The 23,478-nt window shown below is 45.0% G+C and overlaps 1 protein-coding gene across 1 annotated transcript in view; it reads right to left on the bottom strand.

The window, feature by feature from the left end:
- Positions 1-23,478, bottom strand: part of LOC310872011 (EGF-like repeat and discoidin I-like domain-containing protein 3) — a gene marked incomplete at its 3' end in the record, with an annotated part of 237,840 nt that overhangs the window by 81,436 nt on the left and 132,926 nt on the right. The window contains 1 exon segment of the mRNA XM_083783672.1: positions 12,193-12,374. Coding sequence (XP_083639798.1) covers positions 12,193-12,374 — 182 coding nt within the window.

The raw sequence follows: 23,478 nt of genomic DNA, 5'->3' as shown, positions 1-23,478 counted from the left end.
GATTGTAGGTGTTGTTGTAAGTAGTGTGAGCTGCTGGTAGGTGTTGCTGTAAGTAGCCGGAGTGGTGTTGCTGTAAGTAGCGGGAGCTGATGGTAGGTGTTGCTGTAAGTAGTGGGAACTGATGGTAGGTGTTGCTGTAAGTAGCGGGAGCTGATTGTAGGTGTTGCTGTAAGTAGTAGGAGCTGCTGGTAGGTGTTGCTGTAAGTAGCGGGAGCTGATGGTAGGTGTTGCTGTAAGTAGTAGGAGCTGATGGTAGGTGTTGCTGTAAGTAGCGGGAGCTGCTGGTAGGTGTTGCTGTAAGTAGCGGGAGCTGATGGTAGGTGTTGCTGTAAGTAGTGGGAGCTGATGGTAGGTGTTGTAAGTAGTGGGACCTGCTGGTAGGTGTTGTAAGTAGCGGGAGCTGATGGTAGGTGTTGCTGTAAGTAGCGGGAGCTGATGGTAGGTGTTGCTGTAAGTAGCGGGAGCTGATGGTAGGTGTTGCTGTAAGTAGTGGGAGCTGATGGTAGGTGTTGCTGTAAGTAGCGGGAGCTGCTGGTAGGTGTTGCTGTAAGTAGAGGGAGCTGATGGTAGGCGTTGCTGTAAGTAGTGGGAGCTGATGGTAGGTGTTGTAAGTAGTGGGACCTGCTGGTAGGTGTTGTAAGTAGCGGGAGCTGATGGTAGGTGTTGCTGTAAGTAGCGGGAGCTGATGGTAGGTGTTGTTGTAAGTAGCGGGAGCTGATTGTAGGTGTTGCTGTAAGTAGTGTGAGCTGCTGGTAGGTGTTGCTGTAAGTAGCAGGAGTGGTGTTGCTGTAAGTAGCGGGAGCTGATGGTAGGTGTTGCTGTAAGTAGTGGGAGCTGATGGTAGGTGTTGCTGTAAGTAGCGGGAGCTGATGGTAGGTGTTGCTGTATGTAGTGGGAGCTGATGGTAGGTGTTGCTGTAAGTAGCGGAAGCTGATGATAGGTATAGTTGTAAGTAGCGGGAGCTGCTGGTAGGTGTTGCTGTAAATAGCGGGAGCTGATGGTAGGTGTTGCTGTAAGTAGCGGGAGCTGATGGTAGGTGTTGCTGTAAGTAGCGGGAGCTGATGGTAGGTGTTGCTGTAAGTAGCGGGAGCTGATGGTAGGTGTTGCTGTAAGTAGCGGGAGCTGATGGTAGGTATTGTTGTATGTAGCGGGAGCTGATGGTAGGTGTTGCTGTAAGTAGCGGGAGCTGATGGTAGGTGTTGTTGTAAGTAGTGGGAGCTGCTGGTAGGTGTTTCTGTAAGTAGCGGGAGCGGTGTTGCTGTAAGTATTGGGAGCTGATGGTAGGTGTTGCTGTGAGTAGTGGGACCTGATGGTAGGTGTTGCTGTAAGTAGCGGGAGCGGTGTTGCTGTAAGTAGCGGGAGCTGCTGGTAGGTGTTGCTGTAAGTAGCGGGAGCTGATGGTAGGTGTTGTTGTAAGTAGCGGGAGCTGATTGTAGGTGTTGCTGTAAGTATTGTGAGCTGCTGGTAGGTGTTGATGTAAGTAGCCGGAGTGGTGTTGCTGTAAGTAGCGGGAGCTGATGGTAGGTGTTGCTGTAAGTAGTGGGAGCTGATGATAGGTATTGTTGTAAGTAGTGGAAGCTGATTGTAGGTGTTGCTGTAAGTAGTGTGAGCTGCTGGTAGGTGTTGCTGTAAGTAGCGGGAGCTGATGGTAGGTGTTGCTGTAAGTAGTAGGAGCTGCTGGTAGGTGTTGCTGTAAGTAGCGGGAGCTGATGGTAGGTGTTGCTGTAAGTAGTAGGAGCTGCTGGTAGGTGTTGCTGTAAGTAGCGGGAGCTGATGGTAGGTGTTGCTGTAAGTAGTGGGAGCTGATGGTAGGTGTTGTAAGTAGTGGGACCTGCTGGTAGGTGTTGTAAGTAGCGGGAGCTGATGGTAGGTGTTGCCGTAAGTAGCGGGAGCTGATGGTAGGTGTTGCTGTAAGTAGTGGGAGCTGATGGTAGGTGTTGCTGTAAGTAGCGGGAGCTGCTGGTAGGTGTTGCTGTAAGTAGTGGGAGCTGATGGTAGGTGTTGTAAGTAGTGGGACCTGCTGGTAGGTGTTGTAAGTAACGGGAGCTGATGGTAGGTGTTGCTGTAAGTAGCGGGAGCTGATGGTAGGTGTTGTTGTAAGTAGCGGGAGCTGATTGTAGGTGTTGCTGTAAGTAGTGTGAGCTGCTGGTAGGTGTTGCTGTAAGTAGCGGGAGCTGATGGTAGGTGTTGCTGTAAGTAGTGGGAGCTGATGGTAGGTGTTGCTGTAAGTAGCGGGAGCTGATGGTAGGTGTTGCTGTATGTAGCGGGAGCTGATGGTAGGTCTTGCTGTAAGTAGCAGAAGCTGATGATAGGTATTGTTGTAAGTAGCGGGAGCTGCTGGTAGGTGTTGCTGTAAGTAGCGGGAGCTGATGGTAGGTGTTGCTGTAAGTAGCGGGAGCTGATGGTAGGTGTTGCTGTAAGTAGTGGGACCTGCTGGTAGGTGTTGTAAGTAGCGGGAGCTGATGGTAGGTGTTGCTGTAAGTAGCGGGAGCTGATGGTAGTTGTTGCTGTAAGTAGTGGGAGCTGATGGTAGGTGTTGTAAGTAGTGGGACCTGCTGGTAGGTGTTGTAAGTAGCGGGAGCTGATGGTAGGTGTTGCTGTAAGTAGCGGGAGCTGATGGTAGGTGTTGCTGTAAGTAGCGGGAGCTGCTGGTAGGTGTTGCTGTAAGTAGTGGGAGCTGATCGTAGGTGTTTCTGTAAGTAGTGGGAGCTGCTGGTAGGTGTTGCTGTAAGTAGTAGGAGCTGATGGTAGGTGTTGCTGTAAGTAGTGGGAGCTGATGGTAGGTGTTGCTGTAAGTAGTGTGAGCTGATGGTAGGTGTTGCTGTAAGTAGCGGGAGCTGCTGGTAGGTGTTGCTGTAAGTAGCAGGAGCTGATGGTAGGTGTTGCTGTAAGTAGCGGGAGCTGATGGTAGGTGTTGCTGTAAGTAGTGGTACCTGCTGGTAGGTGTTGTAAGTAGCAAGAGCTGATGGTAGGTGTTGCTGTAAGTAGCGGGAGCTGCTGGTAGGTGTTGCTGTAAGTAGCGGGAGCTGCTGGTAGGTGTTGCTGTAAGTAGCGGGAGCTGATGGTAGGTGTTTCTGTAAGTAGCGGGAGCTGCTGGTAGGTGTTGCTGTAAGTAGTGGGAGCTGATGATAGGTGTTGCTGTAAGTAGTGGGAGCTGATGGTAGGTGTTGCTGTAAGTAGCGGGAGCTGATGGTAGGTGTTTCTGTAAGTAGCGGGAGCTGCTGGTAGGTGTTGCTGTAAGTAGTAGGAGCTGAGGGTAGGTGTTGCTGTACGTAGCGGGAGCTGCTGGTAGGTGTTGCTGTAAGTAGCGGGAGCTGATGGTAGGTGTTGCTGTAAGTAGCGGGAGCTGATGGTAGGTGTTGCTGTAAGTAGTGGTACCTGCTGGTAGGTGTTGTAAGTAGCAAGAGCTGATGGTAGGTGTTGCTGTAAGTAGCGGGAGCTGATGGTAGGTGTTGCTGTAAGTAGTGGGAGCTGATGGTAGGTGTTGTTGTAAGTAGCGGGAGCTGATGGTAGGTGTTGCTGTAAGTAGTGGGACCTGCTGGTTGGTGTTGTAAGTAGCGGGAGCTGATGATAGGTATTGTTGTAAGTAGTGAGAGCTGCTGGTAGGTGTTGCTGTAAGTAGGGGGAGCTGATGGTAGGTGTTGCTGTAAGTAGTGGGAGCTGATGGTAGGTGTTGCTGTAAGTAGTGGGACCTGCTGGTAGGTGTTGTAAGTAGCGGGAGCTGATGGTAGGTGTTGCTGTAAGTAGCGGGAGCTGATGGTAGGTGTTGCTGTAAGTAGTTGGACCTGCTGGTAGGTGTTGTAAGTAGAGGGAGCTGCTGGTAGGTGTTGCTGTAAGTAGTGGGAGCTGCTGGTAGGTGTTGCTGTAAGTAGTTGGACCTGCTGGTAGGTGTTGTAAGTAGAGGGAGCTGCTGGTAGGTGTTGCTGTAAGTAGTGGGAGCTGCTGGTAGGTGTTGCTGTAAGTAGTGGGAGCTGCTGGTAGGTGTTGTAAGTAGTAGGAGCTGCTGGTAGGTGTTGCTGTAAGTAGTGGGAGCTGATGGTAGGTGTTGCTGTAAGTAGTGGGAGCTGCTGGTAGGTGTTGCTGTAAGTAGTGGGAGCTGCTGGTAGGTGTTGTAAGTGATCCATGCAGGGATCTAGCGTATCATGTGTAATCTCTCAAGACAGATACAGAGCTCCGCAGCTGAATCTGTCGGCAACTCCCGTTACGATGTGGTGTAGACTTTGCTGCTTGTAGGAATGAAAACAAAGATGCACCACCAGAAGAGCTGGCTGAAGGAGAGTGAACGGGCCGACATGTAGGTTTCTTTTCCCAATGTCTTGCTCAGATCGAGCCCAATCCAACAGGGATATAACACTGTGTGAAAAGAGGCAATTTGGGCACTGTATTTTGCCCGTAAACCTCAAGTTTAGCAGCATATACAGTTAATATACGGTAATATACACTAGTGATGGTACAATTCGGGAGTTTACCGAAGTTTGTTGGAAAGTTTAACGGGAGTTTCCTGTAATATACACATCCGTTTTCCATGCTTTTTACAATTTACAATTTAGGCATTTTGCAGACGCTCTTAATCCAGAGCGACTTACATTTAAGCAAGAACAAAAGCATATCACATAAAAGCATTTATCATGAAACATGCGTAAGCTAAGAAAGTAACAGTGGAATATCTATATAATTAAACTATACATACACTATACATATAAACTATACATATTTACTACTACTATGGCGTGCTATGACTATATACAATACAATTATAGTGCTGTCTACATAACATGCTATAAGTCTGTGTCAAATGCTATCTAAGCCAACAGAAATGCTATCTAAGGGGTTAGGGTAAGTGCTATGGGCCATGATGGAGTCTGAAAAGGTGGGTTTTCAGGCTACGGCGGAAGATTGGGAGTGATGCTGCAGTTCTGACTGCAATGGGAAGTGCATTCCACAGTTTTGGAGCCAGAAGGGAGAAGAGTTTGGGACGTGTGGAGCGTTGTCCCGGCGTTTTTAGTGAGGGTACTTCCAGTTTCCCTGCGTTGGCTGATCTGAGTGCGCGGGAGGGTTTGTAGGGTTCAATTTTTGCGCAGTGTAATCAGGGCTGATACCGACAATAAGCCTCTCCGACCCTACAGTACATTCGTACTACTTACTTACAGGTGGTTGTGCGTGCGTGCGTGCGTATATGTGTGTGGGGTCTCAGCATTTGTCTATGTACGAAGGGGGCGTTCCAAGGAAAAACCTTGTGATCCACTGCACTACAGCACGCACGCACACGCATGCGCTCACACACACACATGCACACACACGCACGCACGCACGCACGCACGCACGCACGCACACACGCACACACGCACACACGCACACACACACACACACACACACACACACACACACACACACACACACACACACACACACACACACACACACACACACACACACACACGTATGCTTCCATCCCTACAGCAGGAGGTTATTTTTAGCCCGATATCTCAAGCCGTATCTATATACACGATGTACCTAAAGGCTTAATTCACTCATGTATCTTATGAGAGGCTATTGAAGTCTCGGCGCAGTTAATCAGCAGTGAGCTGCATCTCATCTCATTGCAGAGGCCTGTGTTCAAAGACGCTATACCTCTGAGCCTCGGCAGCCTGACTGCAGGGCTGAATGCTAAGCTACATCATAATGGGATTTCTGTGGCATGGTGGAGAGGTTTTTCCACACTCCTCCCTGAGCGCCGCTGTCGGCTGGAAAGCCTGTATGTCCCCAAAAACAAAAACAAAAAAAGTTAGTTTTTAAGGAAATTTGAGAACCTGTGTAACCAATGTAGTTATTATTTAGTCACACGCTGTTGTTTAAAGACACTAGGGTCCTGAATTGTATCACCACACCTGGGGGTCTAGACACCCAGGTGTCTATTATCTTGGTCTATTAGACTGTCACTAGAGTAATGTTAACTCCATAGACACATACAAAACAGAAAAGTACAAAACTATGGCACACCATCTTTAATACTTTCCATTGGTTCAATATTTCGCTGCCGTCGGTCAGGAACCTCTTATCTCCATATGTTTTTCTTTGTAAATTAACATCCTACTTGGTCACACAAAAGCGTCACCTGAAAGCATCAAAAGTAGCAGATCCACAAGCTCGAAACAATCTGCTACTTTTGCTGTTTTTGAATTTGAATCCTGAAAAGTAACAGTTTTACTACTTTCAAAAGTAGTGAAAATAGCCGATCTATACAAGCTAACAATTAATCGCAATGTAACGCGCTGTGAGATTTTAGATTTACTATCTCTACTTTTCTTTTAATGTCTGACTGTACCACCACATGCTGTTTACTTTTCTGACTAATAACGTATTCAATCAATCAATCCATCCATCAATCGATAACAATTCACAGACATATAAAGACTCAACAATAGCCGATCTACAAACTAGCAACACGTCACTGAGAGACGTTATAAGCGTTATAAGAAAAGGGGGACAAAAAGTTGAAATACGGATGTACAAGGTTTCTTGCCCGACGGCAACGCCATCAGAATTCCAGGCTAGGTCTTTATACACAGAAGCACACGGCGGTATAAAGGCACAAACATGGATATACTTCTCCGACAGTCTGCGTCTGTCGGATTTCATTTGGAAAACGGTTATGTAAAGTCGTCTCGAGACGCCGCTCCCCAACATCGGAGGCGATTAGCTATTGTTTGCTTGCGCGAAATTATGTACAGAAGGCCCCGTTAGCATTCACACGTCATTTCATTTGTTGCGCTAGGCATTCAGCGCCCGACGCCGGGCCACGGGAGACACGTTCTGTTGATGTCGGCAGGATATTTCCCCCGAGTGTCCAAATGTAATTTTACGACTGCGGGCGGTTTGGCCGTGGTCGACACACGCTGGTTCACTTACACACTATGTGTGCGTGTGTGTGTGTGTGTGAGCACAAGTGAAATTGATCTCACACTGTTTCACTTGCGTGCGTGCATGTGTCCGCATGTGTCCGTCTGCGTGTGTGTGTGTGTGTGTGTGTGTGTGTGTGTGTGTGTGTGTGTGTGTGTGTGTGTGTGTGAGAGTGCGTGCGCGTGCATGTGCATGCGTGCGTGCGTGCGTGTCCACAGTGTTGATTTTGATAGCAAATTAGTCATATTTTAGTCATCTGATTTTTCTTTTTTCTAGTCGACGAAATATCATACGATTTTAGTCTTGACAGCATCCTAATGGTAAGAGCTGATTTTACACGCTGCATAACAATAGCTGATCTACATTTCACAACACGTCACAAAGCGACACGTTATTGTAACTTTTGGATTTTCTTTGTAAATTAACGCCCTACTGCGTCACACAAAAGCATTAAAAGTAGCAGATCTACAAGATATTTTGAGCTTGCTACTTTTGAATTTAAAAGCAGGCTAATCATATGAGGTTTCTACCCGACAGAGACGATATGCACAAACAGATAAACATGCGCGAGTGCACGCACACGCACGCACGCACGCACACACACACACACACACACACACACACACACACACACACACACACACACACACACACACACACACACACACACACACACACACACACACACACACACAATGTTGTGATGTTTTATTCAACGCATGTTGTGCTGTGTGCAGATTTATTTGTGAGGAAAGGCTTGAGCGTTACATACAGAGAGGTACGTAACATGCTACATGCATGTACTGTACGTACAGTACATGCATTTAAGTACATTTACTCAAGTACTGTATTTTTTGTGAGGTGCTTTTACTTTAGTTGAGTGTGTCCCTATTTTATACTGTATACTTCTACTCATGGCCGCAGGTTCGTAATCTGCCGATATATACAGTACCCCGTTTCACAACACAGTGCTCCCAGCATGCAATGGAGCATCCCGCGTGGCGTAATTAAAGTCAAACAAAGGCGTCAGAATGTTCCATGTTCCATTCTCCCTGATGACTTGATCTGTCTCTCACTCACATTCTCTCTCTCTCTCTCTCTCTCTCTCTCTCTCTCTCTCTCTCTCTCTCTCTCTCTCTCTCTCTCTCTGTTGTATAGATCGGCTTGTCTTCCAGTGCACAACATCACCTATAACTTTGAGGTGGGGGAGCAACCCACAGATATGAGAACCCAAATACAGTAGATGCCTCATTGGCCACTGCAGTTCATTGGAGCGACCTGTATCGCAGGGAGGGAGGCCGGTAGTGTGCCGTAGTATATCATCACAATGGCCTCTGATTGGGTGCAAGCAGACTTTCGCGCCCCCGTAAGACACAGTATCGTATAAGATACAGTACCTTTCTATGTCTACTCATGGGCACTGGCCTACTTGGAACGATGCAAGATGGAAATGGATGCCCCACCCAGTTAGTATGTCTGTGGCGCTTTGTATGCCCATGCATGGAGTTCTTTGTCAGGCATGGCCAAATGTGGAGGCTATGCAGAAGTCAGAACATCATCGTGATGTCAGAACAGGCAAGCTCCATTTATATGGAGATCTAGGGGTGATCGGGTGTGATCAATTGGCTCATTTAGGCCCTGTCCCGAGCCCGGGCAGAGTATTTTGTGCTGGTTCTGGACAACGGTGTATCCCGCAGAGTCAATGCCGGGCACTGCACTCCCTGTGGTATAGTGTGGAATGCGTGTGTCGAAGTTGGTCGGGCAGTTGGTTGGTCATGGAGTACCCATTCTAAAGTTCTAAAACTCTGCCAGAACCCGACCGGTACCGACCGGACCCGACGATTCTGGGCCGGGCCCGGGACCAAACATTATGCTAATTAGACGGAGGAGTGGAGGCGGGGGGCTTCCTTGGATTACTGACTGCGCGCAGCCATGAGCAGAGAGAAGTGAACGGTGGGGTGGTTGTTTATACCACTGGCTGGCCTCTGGTTTGTGGCACACCAAATGAGCTTCAGTTCATATGCTAAATGTCAATCAGATTATCACACGATAGCTGATTCAGCTGTCGTGTGACTGCAACATGACGAAAACAGTTGCACTGAGCCATCTCGTTAAACCCAGCTGGCTGCGATGAATAACCTAATCATTAGGCCCAATCAACGTCATATAGTCACCAACCGATCCATATAATTATGTAGTGTATGATGACCACGCAATGTTACAGTCCAATGCAGGCTACAGGCTATTTGATTTACCTCGGTGCGGCGGCGCTCCTCGATATAAGCCCAATTATCAGGCTTCGGGCCTAACATTATGGTAATCTTTAGGGTCGGGGCCGAGCTTCGGGCTGGGCCTTAATTTTTGGGCCCGTTGAGAACTTCCACCCATCTGTCTATACCTTTTATGCCCATATATGGAGATTTCTGTATCTCTCTCTCTGTGCCCCTTCATTCCTATGTGGAGTTCTGTGTCAGGCATGCCTAAATATGGATTGTTGTGATGACAGAACAGGTCAGCTCCATATATGGACACTGGGCAGGGGCCCTGTGCAGAGCCCGGGCGGGCAGAGGCCTTTTGTGGCAGTTCTGGGAAACCGTGTGGGTCCAACGGTTGACTCGACACCGGGCACTGCACTCCCTGTGGGGGTGTGGAACGCGTGCGTCAAATTTGAAGTGTAATTTGGGTGAGCGGTTCTCGAGTTACGTTACATACACAGACGTACACAGACGTACAGACACAGATGTACAGACACAGACGTTCAGACACAGACGTACAGACACAGACGTACAGACACAGACGTACAGACGTACAGACACAGACGTACAGACACAGTCGTTCAGACACAGACGTTCAGACACAGACGTACAGACACAGACGTACAGAGACAGACGTTCAGACACAGACGTTCAGACAGACGTACAGACACAGACGTACAGACACAGACGTTCAGACACAGACGTACAGACACAGACGTACAGAGACGTGGTGCATTTATAGATGGAGGACAGATGAGCAATCAAGCCCCAGCTCACATCAGCACTCAGCTGCTATAGAAATTGGACAAAGAGAACAGACCACCGAGTGCTTGTGCCCGGGGCCGTCCCCGTCATTTTTCAAACAGGTTTGATCTTCACCCTTCAAGACGAACATTTGACAATTAATTGCATTTTTTTTGTAATGAATTGCATTTTTATAGTGCTTTTCCAAGTGCTCAAAGCGCTTTACAATGGTTCATTCATTCATACATTGGGAGGTGAATTGGCGAACAGTCGACGCCAGCGTCCTCACTTCCCACATTCACACACACCAATGGTGGCAAGCTCACACCGACCAACTCATTGGGGTTCAGTGTCTTGCCCAAAGACACTTCGACAGGAGGAGCCTGGATTCAAACCGCCGACCCTGGGGTCATTGGATGATCTGATCCACGTCCTTGGCCACAGCCGACAAGTAATGACCTGCTCTACCTCCTGAGCCACAGCCGACAAGTAATGATAATTCTACTATCATAATTAATTATACTTTTAATGTGCTGGTTGAGCCCCTGCCCCCTCAGTGCTGGATGTAATGTGATATTTATGTATTCTGTGGTCCTTGTCGGTCTGAATTATCTGCTTTGTATTCTCTCATTTGCTTGTCATTGCTGTGACCAGTCTGTCTGTCTTGCCTTGACACGCGCGCACACACACACACACACACACACACACACACACGCACACGCACACGCACACACAGAAGCAACACTCAAGTGTTTTACGGCGAAGCAGAATCCATGAATCACCCAATTCAATGCTGGTTCCATTGCCATGGTGACACTGTGTTTACCACAAATTCCTATCAATTATATAACATCGCAACCACAAAGTGAAAAGAAAACAGGCGTGGTAATCCTCCTCCAAACATCTCTTCAAAACATCTCACATACCAGCATAATGCTCGGAACAAGGAGCGAACCGTCAGCCCTTCATACCGCCGAGTCAGGCGGGACCTCAAAATAGCATGCCCTACAGTAAGCACATTCACTGCCGAGCACTGTACTTTTTTTTTTTATACATCTTTTGAGGTACTTTTTCACTTTACTTTCACACTACAGCGTCACACAGAAGCGTCAAAAAGAGCAGATCGACAGGTCCTCGCGCCGTGCTTCAAGCTTGTCCATCTGATATGTTTGATACTTGTGAATTTGACTCCTGGGAACAGTGGGAAGTACCATAACAGATACCATAACACAATATGAGGTTTCCACCCAGCAGAGATGGTATGCACAAACGATACCTTACTGTATTTTCTACTGCTACTTTTTGCCTCAGATAAATACATTTGAAAACCTATAGATTATTTAGAATATACAAATAAAAAAGGGCATTGACCCAATTACTGTAGGCCCTGTTTTATACTTCTGCTATTCGCAAATCGCATCGCGCCACGTTGTGAGCTTTCAAGTTTTTATTAAAACAATTGTTTACAGCATGTTATGTGTTGTCGGCAGTATACTTTTGTACCTTTACCCAAGTAAAATGTTGGCGTACAAGTAGGTAATAGAATACTTCGTCCACCACTGCAAAAGGGTCTTTGTGCCAACAACATTGGCTCCTCACAGACGACTAGAGCCAGCATCTGTTCCACCCTCGGTGCACTTTTTGTTAATTGTCCACTAAAATGAATTAGTACAGCGAGCCACAAGATCAACCCTGTCACAAATTAACCGTAAAGGTGGACAATACAGTAGTGCAGATTGCACAGGCAAAAATAAAGTAAAAAGTGGAGATGTGACTTAATGTAATGGTAAGTTGTTCGCTGTTCCGTTGTGGCACAAGGACAATGACATCTAAGTAAGCGGTGGTTGGACAATGCCCTCGAGGCCAGTACATGGATTGAGTCAACATGGAGTTACTCCCGGTCAAATTGTACTCAACTAAGCCAAAGTTGCTCCATCGTTATTCAAAAGTATAAATTATATGAATTGTTTCTAAAATTAAAGATTTACCAAAAAAGAAAGCTCCATTTCAAATACAGTGAAAATAGTTGAACTACAAACTCACAACGCATCACATCGTGACACATTGTGAGCTTGCTTTAAATATGACATTAGTGGTTAATTCCCAACATACTTTGTTTCCTTTCGTAGATATTTACTGGAGTCAAACATGCTATATTTGACTTGAAATGCAGTCGAGCCAGAGTATCCAAAAATACTCAATTAAACGTACTGTAATGCTGCTGTCCTCCATGGTCTAAAAGCGCTCTGTGCTTCCTGGCTTGGCGCGTCGCTGCGTGTGTTTGAGTGTTTACCTGGATCCAGGGCCATCGGTCGTTCTCGGCAGCCGTCCAGGCGTTGACCAGGCCCTTCTTGTTGAGCCGCGCATAGTACGGGTACCACTTCTGCATGCCAAAGAGAGCGCGGTGGGTGGAGGACGCCGTTATCTGCTGGTTGGAGATGATGCCGCCCTCCATGCCCAGCGGACCAGAGCATTCTGGGAGTGGGAGAGAGGGAGGGAGAGAAAGAGGGAGGGAGGGAGGGAGGGAGGGAGAGAATTGACAATTTAGCCATTCAGCAGATGCTTTAATCAAGAGTAAACCTTAATTAGAGTAAAAAAAACAACCAAGTAAATAGCAGTGGTGGAAAGCAACTAAGTAGATTTAGAGGTATTTATTTTTTACTTTACTTGAGTATTTACAATTTTAAATACTTGTTTCTTCTACTCCACTATACATCTCGTATCCAAATTTGTACTTTTACTCCACTACATTTATTTTACAACATTAGTTTGTAGATTTTGATTATTATTTAAAAAAATCACACACGTGTGAAGTGAGGGGGCGCTTTATCATCTTACAACATCACAATATCATAACATAACATGCATACATGTATGTCGATTTGCTCAGTGACAGACGAGACAAACGCATATAGGAGGGGCTCAGAAATAGCCCCATATGCATCACAATGTGCTGTGATGTGACACATTGTTGTGAACTTGAACCGAGACATTCTGCAATCTGCGTATGAGTCCTACTATGAGGACTTTTACTTGTAACAGAGTATTAATATAGCCTATTGTAGTATCGATACTTTTACTTAAGTAAAAAAAATACTTAAGTAAAAGAGTACTTTTTCCAGCACAGGTAAATAGTCACAAATGGAATGCAGAGAGGACAATGTAGAGCCTCAAAGACACCAGGATACCAGGCAGTGCTGTAGTCTAGGGTTTTTTCAGACGGTATTACATAATGATTCCCTGTGTGACCATGTGCACGTATAGGCTATATGCTTGTGCGTGGTCAGTGGATAAAATCATTTCCAGACGGTAGGCTATAATGTGACCGCTACTGACGAGGCTAAGTCATTGACATTTTTTTAATTTTCGTTTTTTATGTCATGGGAGGTTCAAATTGACATATTTGTTGTTCAGTTTGAACCCTCAGTTTTGGAGATATGGTTTATAGAATAATGTCTTGCAGAGAAACTGAGAATGAGAAAACAGGTTTGAAAGGTTCACTTCTGTGGATTCGGACATTAAACCTCGCTACATGTGTAAGCATTTATTTCAATTTACATGTCGATTTCAGCTCTGACATTCATTTCAGACATGCTCTATTATATGTGATTCTTGTGAAGAGTCTGCCTGTGCTATTAACTCATTTTGTCGTTCTCCTCTCTTGACCAGTTGGTCTTGCCGCCATGACTGTCTCTCTATCAAAAAGAGTCACATATGCCTTAACCCTCTAAGACCCAGCGTTGCTTTTTAGCAACAATTTTATTTAATTTAATTACTATTTTTTATTTTTATTTTTCTGTTCTTTTTTCACCTAAACGTCATCAGTGATGTTCATTGCAATTCCATTTCAATGCCATTGGTCATATTTGCATATAAATACCCCCCACAGAGGCTGAAATTCACACAAATAAAAAATGTCTGGACTCTGTGCGATTTTGAACATTTTTTTAACCTAAGACTTTTGACCTTTACATAAATGTAAATTATGAATTTATATAATTATTATATAATTATTATATAATTATTATAAATTTTCCATCAAACTTATTTTTTTTATTTTTTTTAACATATGTTTTAGTGTCAGTCCTAGTAGTACAAAGTAGTAGTAAGGTTGAAATCTATTTTTTGCAAGTAGAAATTAATGCGGGTGTTAGAGGGTTAAAACAAATGTGAAAAAAATTCAATCAATCAATCAAAGCATCAGTTGAAAGAAAAGGTGGCGAGAAGGAGTACATGAGAAGTGTGGTGCTATGGGGTGAGGTGGAGTCTGGGATTTTCATGAACCCAGAAATGGTGATTAGTATAAACTAGTGCCGTCAGGCGATAAATAAAATTAATCGCGATTAATCGCATGATTTGTGTAGTTAATCGCGCGATTAATCGCAATTAATCGCAAAAACCTTTTTGCTTTAAATTCAATGTTGAACTGAAAGAAAACGGTGTATTGTAGAGATGCTCCGATCTGTTTTTTTGGGACCGATCACTGGAAGCAGTAACTGCCGATACCGATCACAGCGTCGTGAAATCACACACCTTGCAAACTGTGAGTTTGGTGTCCTTTTCTGACACAGTAAACCAGGGATACTCAAATAGCTGAACATGTGGGCCACATTATGAAAATGGCAAAATGACGTAAGTGCAATGTGCATTATTTTATGGCTTGCCCATTTTCTCTCTTTTGAATAATTCTGTGCAATTGGCACATTCAACACAAACAACTGTTTCCATAAAACAAACTAACATGGGCATCTTCTCTATAAGCAGAATCATGAATAGGCCTATTTAATTGCGAACGCAGTGAGCCACTTACTATGACAGCAAGGGCTGAATGTCTGTGTGTGTGTGTGTGTGTCACGCTGTTACACCACCCGCCCGCCACCAGAGGGCGCAGCTGTAGCACACACACACACACACACACACACACACACACACAGGGCGCAGCTGTAGCACACACACACACACACACACACACACACACACACACACACACACACACACACACACACACACACACACACACACACACACACACACACACACACAGACACACACACACACACACACACACACACACACACACACACACACACGAGCTGCGTTCGCTTCCCGCGTTTGCGCGTCTTACTTGTTTATACAAAAGGAGAAGAGAGAGAGCAATGTGTTTGTGGCTCAAACTTTGTCTAATATTGTTTTAGAGCAGTGGTTCTCAAACATTTTCATGCCAAGAGCAAAGGACCCCCAATATTTTTCAATCTACAAAGATAATCCCAAAATCGCTTATAAACAGCAGATGTGGCAACACTGGCCAGAAACGACCAGTGTTGCTTCTTTTTGGCTTATTTTGTATAGACCTAGGTTGCTTGTTTCTGCCATAGAGTTATACTGGCAACACCTCTAGCTTCTAGCAGCTACTGCTAGCTGGTCTGTGCTGCTCTCGACTCGTCTCTCTGTTTGTCAGTCCCAGCTCCGTGACTGGGAGATGGGACTGTCCGACTGTGGATACTTGTCTGGATAAAACTTTCTGTTACAGTTAAATCCATTTAAAAGTACCACACAACTGAAAAGTATCACGACTGTGACCGCAAGTTAGAAACGTGTGTGGCTTTAACGAGGCACAGCTGTTTACAATGCGATGCAACATTAACAGCGGGGGTTTTGCTTTTGCTGTGGAATGGATGAATTGCACAGGTCCCTCGGTTTCTTTTTGGACTGGAGTGTACGACACGAGCAAAACCTTTGTGAAATGTAAATGGAAGGCTGCCTGTTACTCCACTTAAAACATCCTAACAGGCTAACAAGGGGTCTGGGAAGGGAATGCATTGCAGGAACCAATATTCCTCAACATCCCGCCTGCCAATCGCTGTGATTTTTTTTATTTTGCGTTAATGCGATAACGAAATTAGTTAATAAGGTGTTGTCTTTGACAGCATTAGTATAAACACTTATGATTCAAATGTCATCTAGGCTTAGAAAATGAGATTAAGCTTGGTTGCTACAAATTGCACGTTGAACAATTTGAGTATTTAGCATAACTAGCCCTTACCCGTTGTGAAATACTTCCGCGGGGGGTACTGCACGCTGTGTGCGTTTTCGCATTTTTAATTCACTAATAAATTCATTATTAAATGATAATTTGTTAAATTGGAAAAATGGCTTCGTTATATTATGATGGTCAATGCCTGTGTGAAAAGTGGGAGCGATTGGTGCAGGCAGTGATGAGCTACGGCAGTTACAGTGACATGAGTGTAGTATGAGGTATGATAGTATGATATGATGATGATATTAACATCTTGTCGTGTAAAGACAAAAACATCAAAATGTCATCATGCTTTAAGTAGCGTGTGATGTGTGAAACTAGGGGGGTTTCATGATGCTGAATCCATGCATTTTTTAAAACACTCCTTGGGCTAAAAACGGCCATAGCCATCTTGACAAATGTCAGCACATTTCGGCAAGCGGCTATGGACGGTTTTAGCTCAAGGAGTGTTTTTTTTATTTTGCGCAAAAATAATGCTAGGAATGGATTCAGCATCATGAAAACACCCTAGTTTGACATGTCACATGCTACTTAAAGCATGATGATGTTTTTGCCTCATACAGGATGTTAATGAGTATGGTCTCATATTATGCTAATTATTCAAATTGCTCAACGTGCAACTTTTAGCAACCAAGCTTAATCTCATCTTCTAAGCCTATAGATGACATTTGAATCATAAAAGTTTATACTTATCAACATTTCTGGGTCTAACATGGGACTTATGGGGGCTTCCAGTAGATGCTATGGGGTGAGGTGGAGTCTGAAGAGGTGAGTGCTAGGGCCATGAGCCATGAGTGAGACGAGTGTAGGACATCTGGATCTTTCACGGTGTGTGTGAGAGAGAGACAGACGGACGGACGGACGGACGGACGGACAGACAGACAGACAGACAAAACAGAGAGAACGAGAGATACAGAGAGAGGTAGAAATGAGAGACATGCAGCAGAAATAGAGAGAGGAGAGAGAGCGAGCTTTGCACAGATCACCGTACAAAGGTGCCATTTCCTCACGTATGATGTAGACGTTTTCGTATATAACGTAACCGCAGGTTTTGGGCACCACAATCAGCTCACGCTCCACAATGTGCTTCAGCTCTACATCGCTGAAGAAGTCCTCCTCCTCCTCCTCCTCCAGTTCCTGTCCCTCCTGGTCTACCGTGTACGGTAAGGTTTCGGCCACCGACGGCCTCCCCTCGCTGTCCGTCTTCCTGCTGCTCTCGCAGGAAGCTCTCGTCGTGTCGCCAACGTCCCCCTCCTCCCCCTGCCCCTCCTCCTCCTCTCCGCTCTCCGTGTCGCTCCGGTTCGCCAGCGGCTTCTTCTCGTCATCCATGTCATCGACCGGGCCGTTGGCGTCGGCGGGCTCTTTTTGCCGGCCGCGGCGCTTCCTGACGGTGACGCGGGGACGCGGCGGAGTCATCTCTCCGTCTTCCATGCTGAAGAGCGCTCTGAAGCTGGAGCGCAGGGAGCTTCGGCTGCTGCAGCGTGAAACCATCGTGAATGAAAAGGACTTTGAAAAACCTCCTTTGTGCCTGAAGGGTGTTTAAAGATGTCAAAAACGGATGCTTTGCTCTTCCTTTGTGCCTGAAGGGTGTTTAAAGATGTCAACATGCCCTAAAAAAATAGACACTTTGCACTTCCTTTGCCCAAAGTGTATTTAAAGATGTAAAAACTCAGCAATAATCCAATGATACAAAACAATTTAGACTGTCACTGTTCCTCTTCCTTGCTTGCTGGTAAGGTCGAACCTCCGAGAAACCGATGCCTTGCTCTTCCTTTGTCCGAAGGGTGTTTAAAGACGTCAAACTCCGAAAAACAGATGATCTCGCTACCTGCAGGGTATTTAAAGCCTTGCCTCACCTCATGACGAGGCAAGGCTTTTAATACCATTCTGGCAGGAAGGGCAAAGTGGAGAGGCATGACACCAATCTTCAGACTTCTTCATCTTTCACCCTTTCCTTTGACACATTTTTTGCCGTTAATTGGACCCAGTTCAGCCTGGTTAACTGCATTTTGAACGCCACAGACAGCAGTGATACAAAAACAGCTCAATCTTCTCTGCGGCATGTGACGAGAAGGACAATTTTTTTGCTTTTGACGAGGAAAGCTTGTTTTGGAGGAGATGCACCAAAGAAAACAGAGAGAGAATTCAAAGCAAATGTGTGTAAATATAGGCTATGCGTGCTTATGCACATTGGAGGAGGGGTTGGCTGAACGCAGAGATTGCGACAGAATATGACTTGTGTGTGAATCAGAAAGACAACGCTGGAGTTATAGCCACAATCACAGTTCAAAGGAGATGCTGTGTAATTGCTTCATTTGCACGCAGACTTGCTACAAAAAAAAGGGTCTTTGGGTACAAGTCCACTTCATTTCAGAGTCAGACATTAGGGATGTGCATGTGGAATGGATTATTAGTGAATGGCAAGCCCAGCTGTGTCATATGCTTGTCATATCAACCTCTCTGCTTCTTATGTGCGACTATAGAGTCATCTGTGAATGCTGGACACTAAAGCCTGTCATACAATAGTCCTTGGATACACCAGCAGCACTCAAGTACTGCACTGTGTGTTCTACTTCTATTTTGCCTGAGAATTTCCAATTGGTCATACTTTATATATCTACCCCATTACACCTCAGAGCCAACAATTGTACTTTGTTCTCCACTGCAATTTACTTATAATTACTTCACATATAGGCCTATACTTGTATTAAAACTAAATCCCAATTCTACGTTGCAGTTCGGGAAAAGTGTCCCATGTAGCGTTCAATTGAAAACATATTTTAACATTATTTAGAAAAGGCTTTCAGGGGTGAAATTCATGTAGGGGGTGGTGTGAAACTTTTAAAAGAAAGAATAAGTCTGCACACCGTTTAGAAAGCTCCCCAAAAACGTTATTTACCAAGGCGGGGAAAAAAAAAACACACAAAACGTTTCGGCCTCTGTGGCCGAAACTTGGATAGCAAGTTAGCAACGCATACAGGAGAGAGGTATAAGTGGGCAGAAACAATTAGCGTGTGATGTGCGTGCACCTCCTGCCCATCCTGACATGATCTACAAGCTGCAAGCTTGCAGAACTGCTATTGTCACTATTTCTGGAAAAAGTCTGACCATTTCTGAAAATGTAGGCCTACTTAGCGTAATTTGGACTTGATTATAATGTATGATTTACTTGCGTACACACTTAATTGTCCTCCACTGGGCACAGAGAATGACAGCTCCCAGGTTGGTGTTTACCGCCGCTGACACCATGAAGTGTTAATGAGTGCTTTTAGTCAGCCATGTGCTGATCTCCAATGGCACTAATTACACATAAGTATTTTAATCTGGGCTAAAATAGCTCTCCTGATTGAAACTGATTTGACGAATAAAACTGGTTTGCACAGCATCCATCCACCCGACTAAACTATCTCTCGTTATCTTGTGTGCGTGCATGCGTGCATGTGTGTGTGTGTGTGTGTGTGTGTGTGTGTGTGTGTGTGTGTGTGCGTGTGCGTGTGCGTGTGTACGTGCGTGAGTGTGCGTATGATTCTTGATGACTATTTTTCATGTATTTGATGTATTACCATGTGTTGTTCTTGCTTACTATAAATCCCTCTGGATTAAGTGTGTCTGCTAAATGCCTAAATTGTAAATTGTAATTGTAAATTGCTGCGTGTGTGTCTGTGTGTGTGCACACGAGCGTATGACATGCGCGCGCACATGCATTTTCTGAAAGCAGGTCAAGGAGCTCTAGTCCATGCAGCCACTGAGGTATGGTTGGAAATTTGGTATATATGTATTGTCCTAACATTCATGAACCCAACCGGTTAACCTGGTGTCGTGTCAGCATTGAACATTTTCGTATAGGGGGTTATATACTGGGAGGTTGGGGGTTCGATGCCCGGCCGCGTCATACCAAATAATGTAAAAATGGGACCCAATGCCTCCCTGCTTGGCACTCAGCATCAATGGGTATGGGGGATCAAATCAACTAATCAAATGATTCCCGAGTGCGGCACGGCTGCAGTTCACCGCTCCAAGAGATGGGTCAAATGCGGAGAACTTAATGTCACTGTGGTAGTGTGTGTGTACGGCTTTGATACAGTATGTGACCATACCTGTATTATTGAAATGTTAAATTTGTTTTGAGAAATTTGCATGATTAGTTCATGAATGGCCTATAACCGTTAAACAGTACCGAGTATCGAGTATACCTTTCCCCGAGGTATATTGTCCTTTTCACTCTCAGAGTTACACTCCTGTAAAGGTCCATTTGGAACCGGCTCAAGGAACCATGTGGGTCCCTAGCTGGACCCCACTTTGAGAGGCACTGGTGTAGCAGAGTGTTTCCCAGTGAGCCAACGTGCACCATATCAGCACCTCGACTCTGTTTGTGAGAATTAGAATCATCTGTAACACCTCTTTCCAATATGGCTGCTGTGCATAAAACCTATATACAGAATCACGGAGATAAGGCCGAATGGTTAAAGTGTTACTTTAAAGAGAACTTTGATGCCGAGGTGACACTGACAGGAAAAGAGAAAACTCCTGGTGGAAGGTGCTATATATTGTGCATTGAAGTGGATGTGATTCCAGCTACAGCTCCAACTGAGACGTTAACCTTTGAACTGCAGAAGGATGGAGGCGGTCTATAGCGGGGGAAGTCCATTTTGATGTTGGAATTAAGCTGAAATTGCTTCCCAAGTTCACAGAGCGAAAGATCCACAGCTGTTTTTCCTCGTTGTTTGAACGGGTAGCAGAGTCCTTAGTCTGGTCTGACAAAGAAGCACAATGTTGCTGTCGGGCAGAAACCTCTTATCTAACTACAGTAGGCCTAGTTGTGTTTTTATTCTATTGTTTTTGCCGTAAATCAACGTAAATCACAAAAAAGCATACAAAAGTATAGCCAATCCCGTTTCGAGCTTGTAGATCTGCTACTTTTCCTTTTTTTCCAGTTTTTGCATTTTTGGACATACTGTATGAGGTTTCCTCCCTACAGTGAGTAGCTGAAATTAATTATTATTATTTATTTTTTTCACACTTGTGAACCCTGCGTGTGTATGATCCCCGTGATCATAATAAGCAATAGTGCCTTTTTCTTCTTCAATCCACTGACATTTTAGGGACTTTTACATGCAGTGGATTTAACCCATTCAGGCCTGACGTCGAAATTAAAATTAAAAAAGTTTTCTAAATCATGACAATTTTCTGAAAGATTTTAGGCACATTTTAACGATTTTTCAAAAATAGCAGACCAGTTGTAGCGCGCTACAACTCAGTGAGAAGCGGGGTGGGTGGATGAGCTCTTTGGTGAGATGTCATTGCCTGGTGAGTCACATATATGCACATGCACACGCATGCGTGCATGCACACACACACACACACGCACAAACTTTTCTTATGTGGAGTTGAAAACTATTTGATATGGCTTCCTTCCCTGTCACACAACATTGCATAAGTTGTATAAAGACCAACCATATGTTGTTTTTTAGGCTGTGTTCACACTATCCGCCTTTTATCAAGAAAAAAACCATTGTCCAGAGAGCTTTTTATGCTGAAAATGAAAAAGAAGGCGACACACAATTCACTGAGACACACTTCAGTGCAACTCTATGCTTGGAATTCGGCAAATATCAACAACGTTTTAACCCATTGAGACCTGAAGCTAATTCCGGCCGCGGAATCTAAATGTCAACATTTCTCATTTGTTCTAAACCAATGTTCTAAATCCGAAAGCTGGATGCATACTTGCCACCCTCTCACCACGGTGGTTGGAAAACTACAATAAGATGTCACTAAGCCACTTTGATAAAACTACAACATGGCGTCACTGAGCCACGGTGATGATACTATTCAGTATTTTAGTCTGACGTCATTTTGTGGTGCCGTGTCATTAGTCAGAAGGTTCATTGTTCCGAAATTACTATCCCTATCTCTAACCCTAACCTAAACCTAACCGCAAGCACGGGAGCAAACCTAAACCTAACCGCAAGCACGGGAGCAGTGCATGTTCGGACTAACGGGACTTCGGATCTATGGGTAGTTCCCCATTTTGTAGTGTTTCGTTACGTCCGGGTCCAAGTGGCACCAGCTCCTGTCCGCATCCCATTGTAAATAGAATATCTAAACGCGTTAATCTTTTTACAATAGCGTTATTTTTCAGAAAGTAAGCCATTGAGGGTTAAAATGGGTCTTAATGCTTCCAACTCGAGTAGAATTATTAATGTTTTGTACAAGTGTCCATGACAACAAAAATATATGATGTGGAGACAATTATTATTGAAGGTGGCAACAGTCCATTTGCTCGGTCAAATATTTCGGGGGCATATTTAGAATGTGTGCAGGCTTGAGTATGTTGAATCTAGTTTGCATTAATGAGGATTTAGTTTACACAATAAAATAAAATGGCGATAGTATTCCATGTGGGGCAGACGGCCTGTCACAGCCAGATTTGGAAGAGCAGCGCAGCTTTGTTGTTGCGAGGAAAGAGGTAAAATTAGACTTTCGTGGTTGTTTTCGTCTCAGATTTAGTCCGACGGAGCGTCACAGTATAACTATGGGGACACAAAAGCAACACAAAAGTAGGACCCGGAAGTATCTCAGGAGGGGGTGCTCACGTCACGGCTAAAATACTGAATACACCATAACATCACTGCAGTGATAAAACTACAACATGACATCACTGAGGATGATGGATGGATGGATGGACTACAACATGACGCCACTGAGCCGAGTGATAAGTGACCCACCGCTGAAAAACGTATCTTCCCATATTAAACACACAGGCATACGCACACGCACATGCACATGTACACACACAAAGAAGTGGATGTAATCAAGATTGACATGACATATTTATAATCTAAAAGAGCCCAGGGTTCAGGGGGGCATCCAGGTGGTCACACATAGGGGTGAACATATAATCGCTCACATGCCTTTGACTGGCAGAGATAAAAAGGACATTTGGTAAATGGTAGATTACACTACAGTACACAGCCGCATTGATCGCTTTTAGGACTCATTTGAGGCCCCCTGTATGTGTGATCAATATGGTAATTTTGGTTTATTCTCCCCTACCAATTGACTCCTGGGCCCTCTTCCAGAGAGCAACTCAATTTGGGCCCCAAACCCTGCGGTGGTTTTACGTGACTGTGTTTACCAATCCCCCCCCCCCCAGGGCCCCACCACTGCAAGCTTGTACATCTGATACTTAAAATGTTAATTAATGTTGAAAATGTTTGGACATTTTCATCACTTCATTTCATTATTTAGACATTTATTTCTCTTCTGGGCAAAACCGTTTTCATTTTCCAGGGACCGAAAAAGGAAAACGTCTTACAGTTTTTGAAGGTTGAGGAAGGAAAGAAAGAAAGAAAGAAAAAAAGAAAGAAAGAGCGGCGGTGGTTTTGGCGACCTTTCTTATCAAAAAAAGGAACACTGGCGAAGACTTTCCTCCAACACCATTATGACTGGATGTACGGTTAATCCCGGTTCCATTTGCGGCTTGCTTTGACAATCTCCTGGCTAATCCCAGTGGACCCCGAGGGCAGTCTGCCCCGCCTG

Source organism: Protomyctophum parallelum (assembly GCF_964188405.1).
Source record: "Protomyctophum parallelum genome assembly, chromosome: 15".
Taxonomy (NCBI): Eukaryota; Metazoa; Chordata; class Actinopteri; order Myctophiformes; family Myctophidae; genus Protomyctophum; species Protomyctophum parallelum.
The sequence above is the reverse complement of the archived record's forward strand: the minus strand, read 5'-3'. Positions and strand labels throughout refer to the sequence as shown.